The following is a 16,205-nucleotide window of genomic DNA, read 5'->3' as shown; positions in this document are numbered from 1 at the left end:
TTATTTTTATATTTATTCTATGAAGATGATGCTTAACCTTTTAAACTTTGTTGCTTTTACTACTTTGTACCTAAGCTTTTTTGTACCTAGTTACCTTTGTACTTAAGATGGCACCATACATTGTGACATTATATTCTTTTCATTGAACTCCTGCACTTTTGTACTTGAGTACATGTGGCAGTAAAACCTAAATCCAAATCTATTGAAAACTGATCCTACCGTCTAGCTCGATGGGTGAGGTTTATACAGACTGTGAGGCATCCTGCTGCCACATGCCACAACTGGCAGGATTCAAGAAAGCCCAAGTGATTAAAATGGTCATTTTAAAAAGCGATAAGTTAGTTTCATTTTACCACACCACGCACCCATCTGAATCCAGCCTGATGTTACAATGGAGGCCAACATCCAGACAAATACATCCGTGTTCATAAACTTGAGTAAGGTATTACTTTGATATTCAATTGCTGAAACTATCTAATCAAATATTTTGAATTAGGATGTCTCTTTCACATCCATAATCCCCACAATCATAAGCAGCAGGCTCGGGATTTGATTTTTAAATAGTCTATGCACTGTTGCTAGCCCTCTTAACCCTTCACCCACTCTTTTACTTCTTCAAAATCCAATGCAGACTGTTCTTGGCTTATTGATACAATTACCCTTCACTTTGTAACTGACATTTCAGTCTTCAACCTAAAATATGTAATTTCTCTTGCTTTCCATCCTCCTTTGATATTAGTCAAGGTGAAAGCTTCAGAAATGTCTACATTGCCTGTAATTGTGCTGGGTTGAGTTACAGATCTTGACCTTCTCTCTATTTATCACAGAAACCACAAGGTTAAAGGAGGGGTTTCCTTACCTGCCCCTGCAATGACCAATTTCTCTGAACAAATGTGTGTTAAATATGAATTTACACGTTCAGCCTGTGCTCTCGATGCTAATAATGCTGCTCTGACAGTGCTAGTAAAGCAAGCTAGGGCTATTCTCTCTGTCCCACATTTGTTCGTCGCATTCTTTTGTTTAAAAAGAAAGAGCAAGAGAGATTTAGGGGTCCACAACTTCAGCCTTTGATCGGTAGATGAACACTAGATCTTTTCTTAGGCCTCAAACTTTTTTACCCCAGACAATGACAGCGTTGGCCTTAGAAGCCAGGCCGATTTCTTTCAGAACAAAGTCTTTGCTTGTCTCTCAGTATGACAGCCTGGGAAAGGCCCTGCTCAGCGGGAGGTTTAGATACCCACTCTGCCCTTTGATCTTTCCATTCGAACAAGTGCCAAACCTCCAGGTTACAGGGTTTCAAGCCATTTACACCAGAGGCAAAAGAAGAAGAGGTCAATATGAAATCCCTGTGAGGCGGGGGAGGGGAGGGAAATGGGGGCAGGGTGACCAACTTGAAGAAACCTTTCTTCAGCCCAGTTTCACATGACGTCCTTTGCATTGTGCAAAGCACTAACACTGTGCTTTGAAATGCCATTTGATATTGTACGGTACAAAGAGATAAGTAAATGACATCTTATTTCCCGTTCAAAAATAAAGTCAACTCCGAAACTTCCAAATCATTTCTCAGATGCAACAAACACAAGGACCTCAAGGTGCTGACTCATTTTCCAAACGAGTATAATGGCAGACTTCTAAAATAACAGCCTCAACAATGCTGCACTTTCTCTTGGCGATTCGAACACTTGCAGAGAATGGATGAACTCAATGATTGTTTGCAGAGCTGCCCTTGTACTTTTTCTGCCGTAGTTCCCATTCAGAGATTCAGCTGCTATGCATTGACACTCACTAGGCACAGCCTGAGTTTACTGAAATGATCACCAATAAGCCCCCAGCAATTTCTGTAGTGCCTGTAGAGTCAACACGGCATGAATATAACAAATGCTGCAAACAGCAAATTAATTGGAACTGTTTAGATTCCTCTATTACTCCAGTCAATGAGATGCAATGGCTGTTGGGAATCCTACCCCATGAACAGCAATGTGACAACAAGCAGATGAACTGTTTTAGTGATGTTGGCTGAGATATAAATATTGGGCAGTGTACTATGAGAACCACTTATCACATGAAGTGTCTTTCCTGTTGATGGGTTGCAAATCCTGTTTTCCCACACAGTATTAACGTAACTATATCTGTCATGTTAGGATCAGACAGTCTGTTATCAGCTAAAGGAGAAACATGGGTTAATGTATCATGTGGAAATCTTCAACAGAAACCTAATCAGATTTGGAAAATTTGCAACATGCCACCCTATTTGACCATCTTTCAAAGTTTTGTGCATCTCTCATGGGAGACAAAGCTCCAGGCACCATTCTTTCATTTTAGGAAGCTTGTTGGGCTCTGATGTGAAATACAGAGCGCTGAGTGACAGAGGGACTCATTTTGCTGCTCCAGCTGGTTTCATCCTGGTCAGCTGCAGTCTGCCAGTGCAAGTTTTCTGGGTCAAGTTCTGTTTGACCTGCAGTGCTTTTCTACACTTACCATCGTGTCACAATCTGACTGGAAGAAATGACTGTATTAATAGATCTTTTTATATATAAGTACACATTGCTTAGCTGAAAGCAGTCTACTTGAAAGCCTTTGTCCACATTCCTTCTGCCTTGAAAAGGCTTCCAAGACAGACCAAGTAAATGGAGCTGAAAGATGATTGACACAGCATGATGATCCTGTACTTAAATGTCCCATGGTCTGTCTTCTAACTATCTCCCCTCATTCAATACACTTGGACCTTTATGTTGTGCAGCCATTTTTCTTTTATCGGTAAAACCTTTTCTTTGTTATTATTAATTACTCTCAACCATTATCTGCAGTTCACAGCCTTTATTTTCGAACGAACTGACTCAGCAATCAATAAAGCAGTGCAAATAACCATAGGCCATTCAACAAACAGCACAATCTGCTTTGCACATATTCTCTCTCTGGCTGTCTCCTGAATGCGAATGCCTACCATCTCCAGGGTAACAAGATGACCACCTTCCACTACCCCCACCCCTTCCTCCCCCCCCCACACACAAACACACACACAACATACACATACATATTCATACATACAAACACAAAAATACACACACAAAAGGCACGCACATATACTTATACACTCACACATTCATACACACACACGTATATGTGCATACATACAAAAACAAACACATAAGCACACATATACATACTCTCAGACAGCAAAAATACACACACCCACTCAATCTCACTAACAAAAGAAGCCAACGACTCTCACCTTTGGCCATCCTATTCAGAACCATGTCAATCAGAATGTAGGTCCCACATCTTCCAGCGCCATCACTGTCAACAATAAGAGAGGGAAGGTTGGGGGAAAAAAATAATTGCTATTAGCATTTCACCATTCAGACCCATAAGACAGCTGCTGTCATCTCTTTTATTTTTAACTTATAGAAATGTCTACCCGACTCTCAGTCAGCTGTTCACCAGGGAACGGCTGATGTTCCTCAGCAGTGGTGGTGGTGGGGGGGGAGTTGCACAGGGGATTCTGCAGAAATGGTTCCCACTCCCGTGCTCCCTTTTTTAATTAAAAAAAGCATGCACAAAGAAAATGTACTTGCCTGCAGTGAACAATTATCGGACATGAGCGTCCCCTGTAGCACTTGTTTACCTTTCTGTAATAAAGCAGAAGAAACTCAATTCAAGCATGCAGTCCATACTGCCTGTTTATGTGAATACCTGTGCTGTCAATGCAAAGTTAAAATATTAACGTGAAGCAAATTTAAAGCTCATCACTGCCAAACAGTTGAATAACCCCCGTTAAGAGTTGTTTCTTCTCTTTGTGTGCATGTTTTTATGTACAGCAAAGCACTCTGTCCTCACCCTAGCCACGTAAATTGGTTAAAAATCAAACACAGGAATTAGTAATACCAACCAGCATTCAGTCAAGAGAGAAACCATCATGCAAACCATTAGCAAGCAAAAGTCAAAGGTGGTTAGAGGCCAAGGCAAGGTTTATTTTTCCACATTGTTCCCTGCTGCAGAGTCACAGTTTCCAATGATCACTTTTGTGACTATGCAACTGGGCTTATATTACTAGCTGCAACATCACAAAAATGACACTGGCAACTGTTAATGAGCTGGTAACATAAGAGTTTGTCCATTTACAGAGCGAGCACTGTTAGTAAATTCTGTGGCACACAGCAAGAAAATATGTCAGGCTAGGGTAATATTTAGCATAATTTCAAATTTAAAAGAGTACTTCACACATTGATGCTAATTTTTGCTGTTTTTTTTGTCTCACAATCTCCTTTAAAGTGCAAATTTGCTCCCTCGGGGCAGAAGGAATAAATTAATTAGACATATCAACTGTATCTCTATCTGCAGTCAGAAAACGCTGCCCCACTGTGTTCGCTGGGCTTCTTCAATCTGATGTTACTTATTTGACAATCATTGGCTCACTGCCAAACAAAACCGGCTCAAGCAATGTTTAAAGCCAAATGCTTCAGCACGTTGACACCCAAGGTTTACAGGTCTCCCGGTGAAACACCCACATTTCCCAAGGGGCCTTAGTAGTGCCTGAAAGGCCTCTAAAATCAATGAGACATACAAGAGCAAACTAAACAAAGCATACAATAAGATCATCTCGCCCCCCGAGGTGCTGTACCTGCGGAAGTCCAAGAGGATTCTGGTGGACGAGGGGACAGCTTGGTCAAACCAGCTTAAGAAATGGAATTGAGTGACTGTGCGTGTCTCGTTCGTCTGGAGGTTTTTGAGGTAAAAGCTGCGTACCAGGAAATCTTCACACCAGATGTGCTCGGAGACAAGGTTAACCTGAAATACAACATTAAAGTAAAGGGGTTATCCACTTCACAGAGACAGTCCATTTGACATAAATAGTCTGTGCAATTGTTTATCTTTACCCCATTCTACATCATTTCACCTTATCTATAAATCCTTCCATTATCTTCCCTCATTTTAGTCACTTTCTGAAGTGAAGGTTTCTCCGGAAGTATACTGGATTTACTACTGATTACCTCAAATTGATAACGTCTAGATCTGGACTCTCCTGCAGGTGCAAACTTTACCTCTGATTGCAGTGACACCCCTTTGTATCAAATGGGACTTGTAGCATGGCTTTAATCAAGATATAAGGTGTAGCTTTTCCATTGCTTCAGGTTTAGAGTCAGGCCAAGGAGCCTTTGTTTTTGCCCCACATGAGCTTTCTCCCAGCTTTATTAACCAACTCGAGCTGCATACAGATCAGGAAATGGAACAGGGGCCATACACAATCCTAGAAATCAGGAACTTGCAGGTTTCCCTCTCTGGGACAGCAGTTTACTCTCTCCAGGTTTGTCCAGTTCATTAATATAAATGATCTGTGCACTCACTCGACTGATTTACAATTAACCTGATATAGGCAGTTCCTGGCTTAGGAACGGGTTCCGTTCTGGACTTCATTTCAGATCGGTTTGTTTATGCAAATCAGAGCACAATGCAGGATATCAAAAAGCAGCTAGGATGGAAATGTGGTATGTCCGGAATTTAAAATTACACCACAGTATGGGATCGCGTTTGTAAATTGGGGAACCTATATACAGAGCTGAAAATGTATTGCTGGAAAAGCGCAGCAGGTCAGGCAGCATCCAAGGAGCAGGAGAATCGACATTTCGGGCATGAGCCCTTCTTCAGGAATGAGAAGAGTGTGCCAAGCGGGCTAAGATAAAAGGTAGGGAGGAAGGACTTGGGGGAGGGACGTTGGAAATACGATAGGTGGAAGGAGGTTAAGGTGAGGGTGATAGGCCGAAGTGGGGGTGGGGACGGAGAGGTCAGGAAGAAGACTGAAGGTTAGGAACATGGTGCTGAGTTCAAGGGTTGGGACTCAGACAAGGTGGGGGAGGGGAAAAGAGGAAACTGGAGAAATCTGAGTTCATCCCTTGTGGTTGGAGGGTTCCTAGGCGGAAGATGAGGCGCTCTTCCTTCAGCCGTCGTGTTGCTATGGTCTGGCGATGGAGGAGTCCAAGGACCTGCATGTCCTTGGTGGAGTGGGAGGGGGAGTTGAAGTGTTGAGCCATGGGGTGGTTGGGTTGGTTGGTCCGGGTGTTGGTGCCTGACCTGCTACACTTTTCCAGCAACACATTTTCAGCACTGATCACCAGCATCTGCGGTCCTCACTTTCTCCTAGAAGACCCTATATACAGCATAACATTCAGAAAAAGCATAAAACTGGGGTAGCCTTTGTGATTTAGCCTTGATGGAGTTCTGACATCAGAGGTTGGAGCCCTGCTCATATGGAAACCCCCAAATACCAATGCTGCAGGATCGAAGAGTAATCACAATGAAAGTATGGGTCCCCAATTGTAATCAGTTCTTGGGATGTTGGATCATTGGTATTATGTTAAGGACTGCTATTGACAGTGGTTTGACCATGTTTCTGTTGTAGCTGGGATCCTGTCAATGTTAACCACTTTGAGAATGAGTTGCACTTGGAGTCTGAATCCGCATTGTACAGGTGATATGAGCCTCTCTCTCCCAGCCTCTCCATTCATCTGCCAGCTCACTCTACATACTGCAGGTAGTGAGAATCACTGCAGAAAGCATGATGCAGGGACAACCAGCCAGACAATCCTGGGCTGCAACCCAAGAGCAAAGTGATCAGAGTGTCAACAACATACGACGGAGCAGAATGCAAAGGAAAAGCTCATCTCGTATTCGACCTCACAAAGTGTTGGCTGACAGTCAAGTGCTCACAGCTTGTGCCAGCGATGTGGCTGCTTGGCAGAAAGTAAGTTGGAAAGAACGGAGAGATGGGATGCCATCAGCTTCCAGCCATGCCCTTTCACTGAAAACCTGGAATGTTTGCAATGAGAGCAAAAGCCTCAAACAATGCCATGCATCTTAAACCTTGAAACCTGTTGTTTACTGCTTTGCTTGGAGTTGCTTGCAATGTGTGTGAACTGAAATATTGAGACTGTTTGAAAGAGCAGTTAAAGTTTGCGTTTGCCCTCAAAATAGCTAGTTTGTTGCTGGAACATTGTCTGCCTTATCTTCCAGCCAGCTCTCTTTTCCAATTGCAATTACACTTGGATTATAAGATGGTATCATTCATTATAATTGTACACTCTAAATGATAACATGTACAAAGACAGCGCTTTAAGTCCATGGCGTGTGTCGTTTGCCATAGGTGATACATCAGAACAGTGGTCGTGATTGATGTCATGGCTATGCACAAAAAGAAAACAGCTAATTTACTGGGACTAATACAAAGTCATGAATTTAAAATTGTGAGGGCAAGGATATGAAATTAGGAGGATTAAAGAGGGAGTCACTCAGGGAAAGCAAGTGAGAGCAGGAAAGGGAATATGTAAATGGGTCCCACAGAAGCTTAGGCACTCTGAGAATCCTGGCATTGGGCCAGCTTGTTAAAACAGTACTTCACAGATAGATGCTATCGTCTTAAATAATTTACAGTCTGGGAGGGACTGTTTTCACAAAATTCTTGGAAGGAGAAGTCACACATCAAATCAGGTACCAACATTGTAAACAGCTCATTTTAAAATTTGTTATTGCGGATGCTTGAGTCACTGATATAATAAGAACCGAAATACAGATCATTGTGGAATCACACTGTAGCACTTTACCTCATAGATGTGGTAGAGGTTTGAACCCTCATCTGGCCAATAGTGGTAGCATTGCTTGACTCCATTCTCTGTTAAGGGCGTCAGCATGACGATAACAACACAGCCATTTTCCCAAACCATCTGATGGGGAATATCAGAGACTGCAGTCACCATGTATGCATTAATTATTCTGCATTTATTATCACTGAGTCACGATGAGAAGTCATTCACACCAGGAAAATGTGAACAACTACTTAATTCACGTTTCACTTGCTGCTCGCCAACCTACAGTAAAAATTCATACTGCAGCCTCCGTAGAAGTTTATTTTTGTCTGTAGTGTCCATATCTGGGCTGGAAATGACCAGGTCTTTCAAACTCAACACCTAATTTCCTCAGTGTCCTTGTGCAGTGCTGGAATAATGTAATCATGCTAGATAACCCATTACCTATCATGTATGAGTTAGTTGCAGCAAACGATCTATAGATGGGTGTGGCTTATTATGACATTTGAATGGATTGCCATTAAAAATGACACTTTTTAAGAAGATTTCCACTAAACCTTAAAACAAAACATAATTTCCAACTGTCATGCTATAATGTCAAATGCATGCTCTCATTATCTTGTCCTTTCTATTGGACTGGTACAGAGACCAGTGAAACCCTTAACAAAATGTGAAGAATTTTTGTTTTATTGAAGTTATAAAAACATGATGATCAAGACTATCAAACAATCCTTCAATGACCTACTCTGTATTCTGAAAGGATGTCAATGCAAGCCACCCATGCACCTTGTGGAGAACCTGGCAGGGAAATTCACTAGTACCATTAAAAGTTAAAGCTCAGTGCATGTGAAAAGCAATTAGAAAAGGTTTAGGGACAAGAGCATCAATAGACATTTCTAAAGTACACAGACTTCATCTGAGCTCGGACATTCTAAATGCTGAGTGATAAATGATTTGTATGTACCTTTTTTTATCAATTTATTCTTAATTAGGTAAGAAGTCACAACCAAAGTCACTAATTAGATCAAGCAGGGTTCAGCACGTGAGCGAACAATTGAACCAAAAAGTTCAGGATGGAGTGGAGGCAGCTTGGAAGGAAGTGAGAGAGGAGGGGCCGAGAGGGAAACGGAAGGGAAAAGATTGAAGGCAAAGAGAAGGGGAAAATGGTAGGATAGATGGAATGGGGGACAGGATGAAGGAGATGGGAATCTGAAAGGGAAGAGGAAGAGGGAAAAGCGGAAGGAGGAAGACGAGGGATAGGGATACGGAAGGCCCAAAAGTGCTGAGCCAGGAGATTGTGAAGAAGCCAGATCAGTAAAACAGGAAGCCAGGATCAGGATTTTGTTTTATTTATTCACGGGACGTTGGCATCGCTGGCTACATTAGAATTTATTGTCTATCATTAATTGTTCAGAGGGCACTAAAGAGTGTACCCCATTGCTGCGAGTCTGGATTCACATGTAGGCCAAACCAGATAAAACTGGCAGATTTCCTTTCCTAAAGTGAAGTAGATGGATTTTTATAACAATTGACAGTGTTTACATGGTCATATTGAGTTCACTTCTCATTCCAGGTTCTTACTAAATTCAAACTTCAGCACCTGCTACTGTGGGATTCAAACTCAAACCCCTGGAGAGCCCCAGGGTGTTTTGGAATATTAACCCAGTGACATTACTATCATGCCACAATTTCCTAGAGGTCTTTGGAGGGAAAGGGGGAACAATTTTGACCAGCAAGCTCAGAATTCTTGCTCAGTAGTGGGGGGTTGGGGAGCAGAGTGTTCACCATTGAAGGCAGAGAGTCACTGAAATAATTACCTTCCCTGTTGTTAATTGTTAGAAAAGGGAGAATTAGTAGGGGATGTAGTAGGCAAGAAGTACTACCATGAAGGAGATTTTAAGGAATCATTTGAAAATACTTCTGTGCAAAATTGGAATAGACACTTTAAATAGCAGGTCAAAAGAGAATGAGTTGCAGGAGATCCGTTAGATTCTGTTAGGACACAGCTACCAGAGAGGGATCTTGTGGTACAGTGGTGCTAACCCTATCCCTGAGCCAGGAGACTGGGATTCAAGTCTCATCTCCAGAGATGTGTAATGAAGAAGGGTCATTGGACACAAAATCATAGCATACCTACAATATGGAAGGAGGTCATGTTGCCCTTTGAGTCCACACTGACCTTCTGAAGAGCATTCCACTCAGGCCCACCCTCCTTCCCAATCCCCACATGTCCCACGGATAATCCATCTAACTTGCACATCCCTGGACACAATGTGCAATTTCCCATGGCCAATCCACCTAACCTACACATCGTTGGACTGTGGGAGGAAACCGGAGCACTTGGAGGAAACCCCTGTAGACACGGGGAGAATGTGCAAACTCCGCACAGACCGTCACCCAAGGGTGGAATCAAAGTTGGGTCCCTGGTACTATGAGGCATCAGTGCTAACCACTGAGAAATTTGTGCTACCCATAAGTGTTAACTGTTTTCGCTCCACAGCACGTTTTGATTTTGTGTGCGTATTAACATACCTGGACAGGTCGATTAGAAAATATCTCTTAAAACCATTAGGCTCTAAGCTCGTCATAAACCTTTCCATTTAACCACCTTGCTTTCCTTCATTAAAGTGTTCCCTAAAAGCTAACACTTTGTCTACGCATTTGGTCACCTGCCCTGATATACATGACTTTCATTGAAGTCTTATATACATTATTGTTATGTGTTTACATCTGCAGGATTAAATCAATACAATTGATCACACTGTATATCTCACATAGGGCAGTAGTGAGATCATATCTGGAGTACTGTGTTTTAGTCTCTTGACTTAAGAAAAGATACATTTTCAAAAGAAGGATCAGAGAAGATTCTGTTGACTAATTCCTGAGATGATGAGGTTATCCTATGACAAGGCTGAGCTGTATGCATTGGAATTGAGAAGAATGAGGGGGGATCTTACTGAAACCTTTATGATTCTGAGGGGACTTGGCAAGGGGGGTATAGAATATTTTCCATTGTGGGAGACTTGAACAAAGGGTCACAACTTAAAAAAAGAGGTTCCCATTTATGAAGAAGATTCTTTTTCTCCCAGAAGGTTAAGAGTCCCCAGTGAATGGAAGGTGGAACATTGAGTCCTCTCAAGATTAATTTAGGTGGATTCATGATTGACAAGGGAGGGGCCAAATAATTTACTCCTGTTTCTAATTTGTATGTTCATATGATCCTCAGGAATACAAGGTGCTTTTGTTTTGTTATTGATGGTGAAGCTAATGGATTTTCTGCTACCATTGGCTGTTTTGCATTTGCCTGGAGGAGCTGCATTTTATTTAAAGTCTGAATGAAGTTTCCTCTTTCATTCAGTTAATTTGCTACATTAGGCAAATGAGTGAATTACACAAAGCGCAAATTCCATTCTAATTATTGAGATCTACATACAAAGTACTCATGGCAGGGGTGATGGAGTTCATGGTCAGTGCAGTGCACTGATGTGCTAAATCAGAACACACCAACTTTACTCAATGAGTTGCATAAACCGATGCTCCCAGTTCTATCAACAGGCACTGCTCTTCCAGAGTTCTGCAGCCACTGAGTATGTTAAATGTGGTAAAGGCAGCACTAACGGTATTGCTACTTACCAAGTGAAATGAGTAACAATTCATTCATCAAGACCTGAATTTCTGAGCAGAAGAAAGGACTCTGTGCCCTAACCAAATGGCACCATGGTCCAAGTTCTGGAAGTCTTGCCCTGGAACCTGGCACTCACCATGTTTGTGAGGGTTTTGTTGATGAGGAGCTGTAGGTGGACACACATCCACAGACCATGGGGGTAGATATACATTTGAAAGTGGAACTGCTTTTGATCAGAAATGAATTTTGCCAGACCAGCATCTGTCAATCGGCGATCAGTCAGGTCAAATACGGTTGTCCTCCATAAGGGTGTCTATCTGTGGGTGTTCTGGTGGTTGAAGAGGCCAATATAGGATCCACCCATTGATGGGTGGTAATGGTGATTGGAGGTGGGTGTGGTGTGTGTGCCTCTCCTTGCACAAGATTCTCTTCAATTAAATGGCATGGCAGGGACCATTTTCATGGTGTGTAGATCCTGCTGGATGATATTTATCCAGTGATTCCAGTTTGTAGCCATGTCCTGTTGTTGATGTTGAATGGAATCTCTTGACGTTGATCCGGATGTTATCTTTGAGGCATTTCTTTTGGCCACTAAGGGCAGACTAACCTTCCTTCACTTGGGAGGACATTATTTGTAAGTGATGTATCATGGGTACATGATACATGGCCAGACCAGCTTCTGAAACATGACTTATAGCCATTTGCACTTTTGATGAAAAAGACTAAACCTACTGGAGTTGTCTGGAGGATTCAGGTACCATTTTAAAGAGGTTCAGGTATAACTCTTTGGGTTTGTTAATAGTAGACTTGGATGCAAGGAAAAGATGGATAAGGTCTGGCAAACTGTCAAGTTATCAGATCATTTAATTTTGAAACAATTAATCTACAGTGACACCCTCTTAAAAAAAAATCAGTGCTGGCCCTTTCAATAATTGCTAACTGGAAAAAGTCCAAGGCTAGTGTTATATGATTCAGCTTTCATATAACCTATCATTATAGTGGGAGGCCTGTAGGTACAATTTGATTGACATTCCACATGGTTATGAAACATTAGCTGATGTGGTTATGAATATAAATGGTGAATTTACACAGGATTAAGTACTTGAAGGAATTTGTGAACTTTTATCAATGAATGTTTCTTTAACATCATAATGGTGTTTGTAATGGATCTTTGGAACTTTATTTTATTTAATCTCTGATTGACTCCTGAGGTTAACATGATGGAGACTGTAAAGGAAAAAGGGTGGTGAGTGGGGAGGTTAGATTTGTATGAGTTGGCATTCCATGGGCAAAGAGGCTACAATGAGAGGTAGGGGTCATGGGTTAGCACTAACTTGTCTTGGAGACTATGATGTAGGTTCACATGGAGGATATTAATGGGGGATGCATAGAGGGCATTAGCATGCTTGAAGAGCGTGTATACAAGAAGAGGATGTGAGCAGTGAGGCCTAAAGGGCCTTATTATTTTATGATAACCATTCCCAGCGGTGTGGCTGGTCAGACTCCAATTAACATCTGTCCAACTGCAGACTCCTTTCCTCTCAGTTCCACCGAAACGGAAATCCAACATTTTTGAAAGTTTTCTCCCCTGCTGATTTAGGGAGCTGCAAATATTCCCAACTCCATACACATGACTGAGGAGCAAAAATTCATCCCCAAGTCTCAATAATCATTATTTTGAATGTTTTCAGGAGTAAAAGCAAATAAGCTATTCCATGTCTCGAGAAACATCAGCAACAATGCTCAATGCAGGAGAAGTCAGCAAATTATTAAATGCTTTAAGCTTTACTTATATTCCCAGAAGGAATCTTCCCTTACATCGCAGAACAGTCTAAAAATGTGAGTTCTTTTTCACATTTTTATCAATTAGAGCCATTGATAATTTTCTACCCAAGAACACAAATTGCATTTTACATTTGTGTGCTGCTCTATGTTAGAACTGAAGTACCATGTGTCTATTTCTTTCTGCATTCAAACACTACAGACATCCACCAAAGCACAGTTTAAATTGGTTAAGTTTTGTTTTGTTCAATTTAATGGCAGAGGCGTTACTTTTGAAGCTATGTCTGTCACATGGAGAAAACGAAATGTTTATCAAATATTTCACAGCTGATTCACGATTTAGCTTCAAGTCAAATGGCAGATTAAAACATAATCAATGACCATGAATGAAATTATAACCAATGTGAAATATCAGATAAAACTAGTCCCTGAACCTGCAACATTTTATCAAGTTCCCATTCTTTCAGCCCTTTTGAATTTTACCTTGGAATACAAATAATGCTTGGGTAGCATTCTTACCTGCCAGAAATCTGCAACAGTGGCAGGGAGGGGGCCTTGAGCCGCAATGTATGCAGGGTTCCTAGGATCATGATCCATCTGAGGAGAGAGAAATGACAGGTGTGGGGTTATTCTGGAAGGTTTATCACAGTTCCTCACACTCAGTTCTGCAATCCACAGTCATGTTCACTGGCAAATTGATCTATTGTGGAGGCTAAGTTCAACAGCAAAGAACAAAGTTAAAAATTAAGAATTTAGGAGTAAGGAATTATAAATACATGCAATGAAAGAAAATTAATGAATTCCATTTACATCCTGCTTTCAGGACTCCCACTTGTCCTAAAGTGCTATGCAATCTATTAAGTACTTCCCGAGTGTATTCAGTGTTGTAATATAACCAGGTTGTGCACAGCAATGAGATAATAATTGGAGTATGTGTTTTATTTTAGTTGAGGAATAACTATTGACTAGGTAAAACTTGCTTGCTCTTTCATCAAAATACAAATGAGATCATTTGTACTTGAGAGATAAAACAGTATCCTGGCTTAATGTCTCCTCTGAAGGATGCCAGCTCAGTGCTCCATCAGCACCACACTGAAGTTTTAGGCTCAGGTCTCAGCAGAGGGTCTTAAGACAAAATCTCTCCAACCAATAGACAATAGTGCAACCCAAGGAGAACCAGTTTGCTACTTCGAACAGCATTTACTCACTTCTAAGTGTGTTCAAATTTTCAAGCTTGTCTTACTCATTGTAAGCAAAATAAATCCTGTGAGATAAGATTCCCATAATCAGTAATGAAAGAGAGATGCAGATCAGAAATTAATTGGATGCATATTTAAGAATCAGGGGACATGGGAAAAGCAGCTCTGATGTATTCCTAAGGGATGCACGATTCAAAAGAATATGCAGCAGTATTAGAGTGCTGACTCGGGATTCCTTTCCGGATTATTGATAGGATTATTTATTAATCATTGGACCATGACACAACTCGAGTCACATTATATAAGATAGTTTTTCAGGGTTACAATCTGGATACATTGATATGAGACTCTGCCTCGTGGGGAGGTCAGGTTCATCCATCATTGATGGGAGAGATGTTTCTCATTATTTATTTCAGTAGTTTTCGTCATGCTTTTAAACTGTGCAATTCATACAACTACATCAGAAAAATGTAAATTATATATCCATATAAGACATATGTTTTCAAGATCCATGTGTAGGTTAGGTGCATTAGTCAGGGGTAAATGTAGAGTAGTAGGGTCGGGGAATGGGTCTGGTTGGATTACTCTTCAGAAGGTCGGTGTGGACTTGGGCCAAGTTTCCACACTGTAGGGACTCGATCATTCTATGATAATGCACTGATGCAAGCTATAGCCCTCCTCCCTTCATGTTATATTCACCCAACTCCCAAATACTAGTACAAAAACAGAAAGTGCTAGAGAAACTCAGCAGGTTTGGCAGCATCTGCAGGGAGGAAAACTTGAGCTCACGTTTTGAGTCCAGTGACTATTTATTAGATGAGGGTTCACTGGACTCAAAATGTTCACTCTGTTTTTTTCTCATTACAGATGTTTCGAGGCCTACTGAGTTTCTCCAGCAACTTCTGATTCAGATTTCCTGCATCCACAGTTTGTCGTTTTATTTTCCCAAGTGCCAATATTCTAAATCTCCAGTTCTATATTTTTTCAATTATTGAGATATCAATGGAAGCTGCAAATGTATAGAAACAAAAACATGCAAAGTGGAATCCTTTTCTTGTGTAAAGGGGCATAACCTTAACCTTTGAATGTGAATGATGAAATGTCAGTTCTTCCTCGATGATCAACCTGTGACACAGCGCCTTAAATAGCAATTTAATGGATACTGTTCAACTGCAGGAACAGCAGCAGTGAAAGATCCGGCACCCTCTGTTTCGCTATGCAGAAATCTGTGCAACAGAAGTTCCACTTAAAGACCTAGGTTATTAATTTTGTTGATAACAATGCATGCATTATATGCGATTAAAGCAGTTAACAGTGCAATTTTTTCATTCAAGTTAGTAAATTGGAGAAAATGTGAGCTTTCAGCTTTCAATTGGCACATTGCGTTTTTCTGCAGTGCTCCTGATGGCAGAACAATTGCTATAAAATTTTACATTGATTTTGTCAGTGAATCTGACATTGCAGAGTGCAGGGTGCACACCAGAAGGAATTTCCATGCTGTTCCAGCTTACCTGTTTATCACAAAAGGGGTCAATTCCATCCTCGCCAGTGGCTGAACAATAAACTAAGTAAATGACCAATTCATCATATTGAAAATCCATATTAGGACCAGAAACAAAATAATAGAGTAACGTGAACTGCACTGGTTCACTGTTTTTTCTTTTTGTAGACATTAAGAGAATAATGTCTACAACAATAATAACACCAAACATGTACTGGTAAACAGGATTTTCATTGCCTTTGTTTGTTGCCACAGTTCGTCCCATGTACAGATCAATGTATCTGAGACCGTTTCTCTGACATCCTTTTGCCTGCATCTGGGAGGAGCCTTTGGTTATGGAATGGATGCCATCAGGATCTCTTATACTTGGCAGATGTAACTTATTTGTCCTTTTGACAACCAGTTCTTCATCCACACACATGGGACAGCCATGGGGACCAAATTTACCCTCAATACGCCAACATTTTCATGCACAAGTTCGTACAAGGTTTCTTTGCTGCACAGGACCTTCAGCCTAACTA

At 41.2% G+C, this 16,205-nt stretch overlaps 1 protein-coding gene across 2 annotated transcripts in view; it reads right to left on the bottom strand.

The window, feature by feature from the left end:
* ptprn2 (protein tyrosine phosphatase receptor type N2) overlaps window positions 1–16,205 on the bottom strand; it is a 956,995-nt gene that overhangs the window by 15,478 nt on the left and 925,312 nt on the right. For both annotated transcript variants that reach the window (XM_060825120.1, XM_060825121.1), the window contains exons 17-21: window positions 13,504–13,581; window positions 7,596–7,715; window positions 4,622–4,788; window positions 3,576–3,629; window positions 3,233–3,297 (exon numbers count right to left, since the gene is read on the bottom strand). In XM_060825120.1, the coding sequence (XP_060681103.1) occupies window positions 3,233–3,297; window positions 3,576–3,629; window positions 4,622–4,788; window positions 7,596–7,715; window positions 13,504–13,581 (484 nt within the window). The remainder of the gene's footprint in view (window positions 1–3,232; window positions 3,298–3,575; window positions 3,630–4,621; window positions 4,789–7,595; window positions 7,716–13,503; window positions 13,582–16,205) is intronic.

This window comes from Hemiscyllium ocellatum, chromosome 5, assembly GCF_020745735.1.
Source record: "Hemiscyllium ocellatum isolate sHemOce1 chromosome 5, sHemOce1.pat.X.cur, whole genome shotgun sequence".
Lineage (NCBI taxonomy): Eukaryota > Metazoa > Chordata > Chondrichthyes > Orectolobiformes > Hemiscylliidae > Hemiscyllium > Hemiscyllium ocellatum.
The sequence above is the reverse complement of the archived record's forward strand: the minus strand, read 5'-3'. Positions and strand labels throughout refer to the sequence as shown.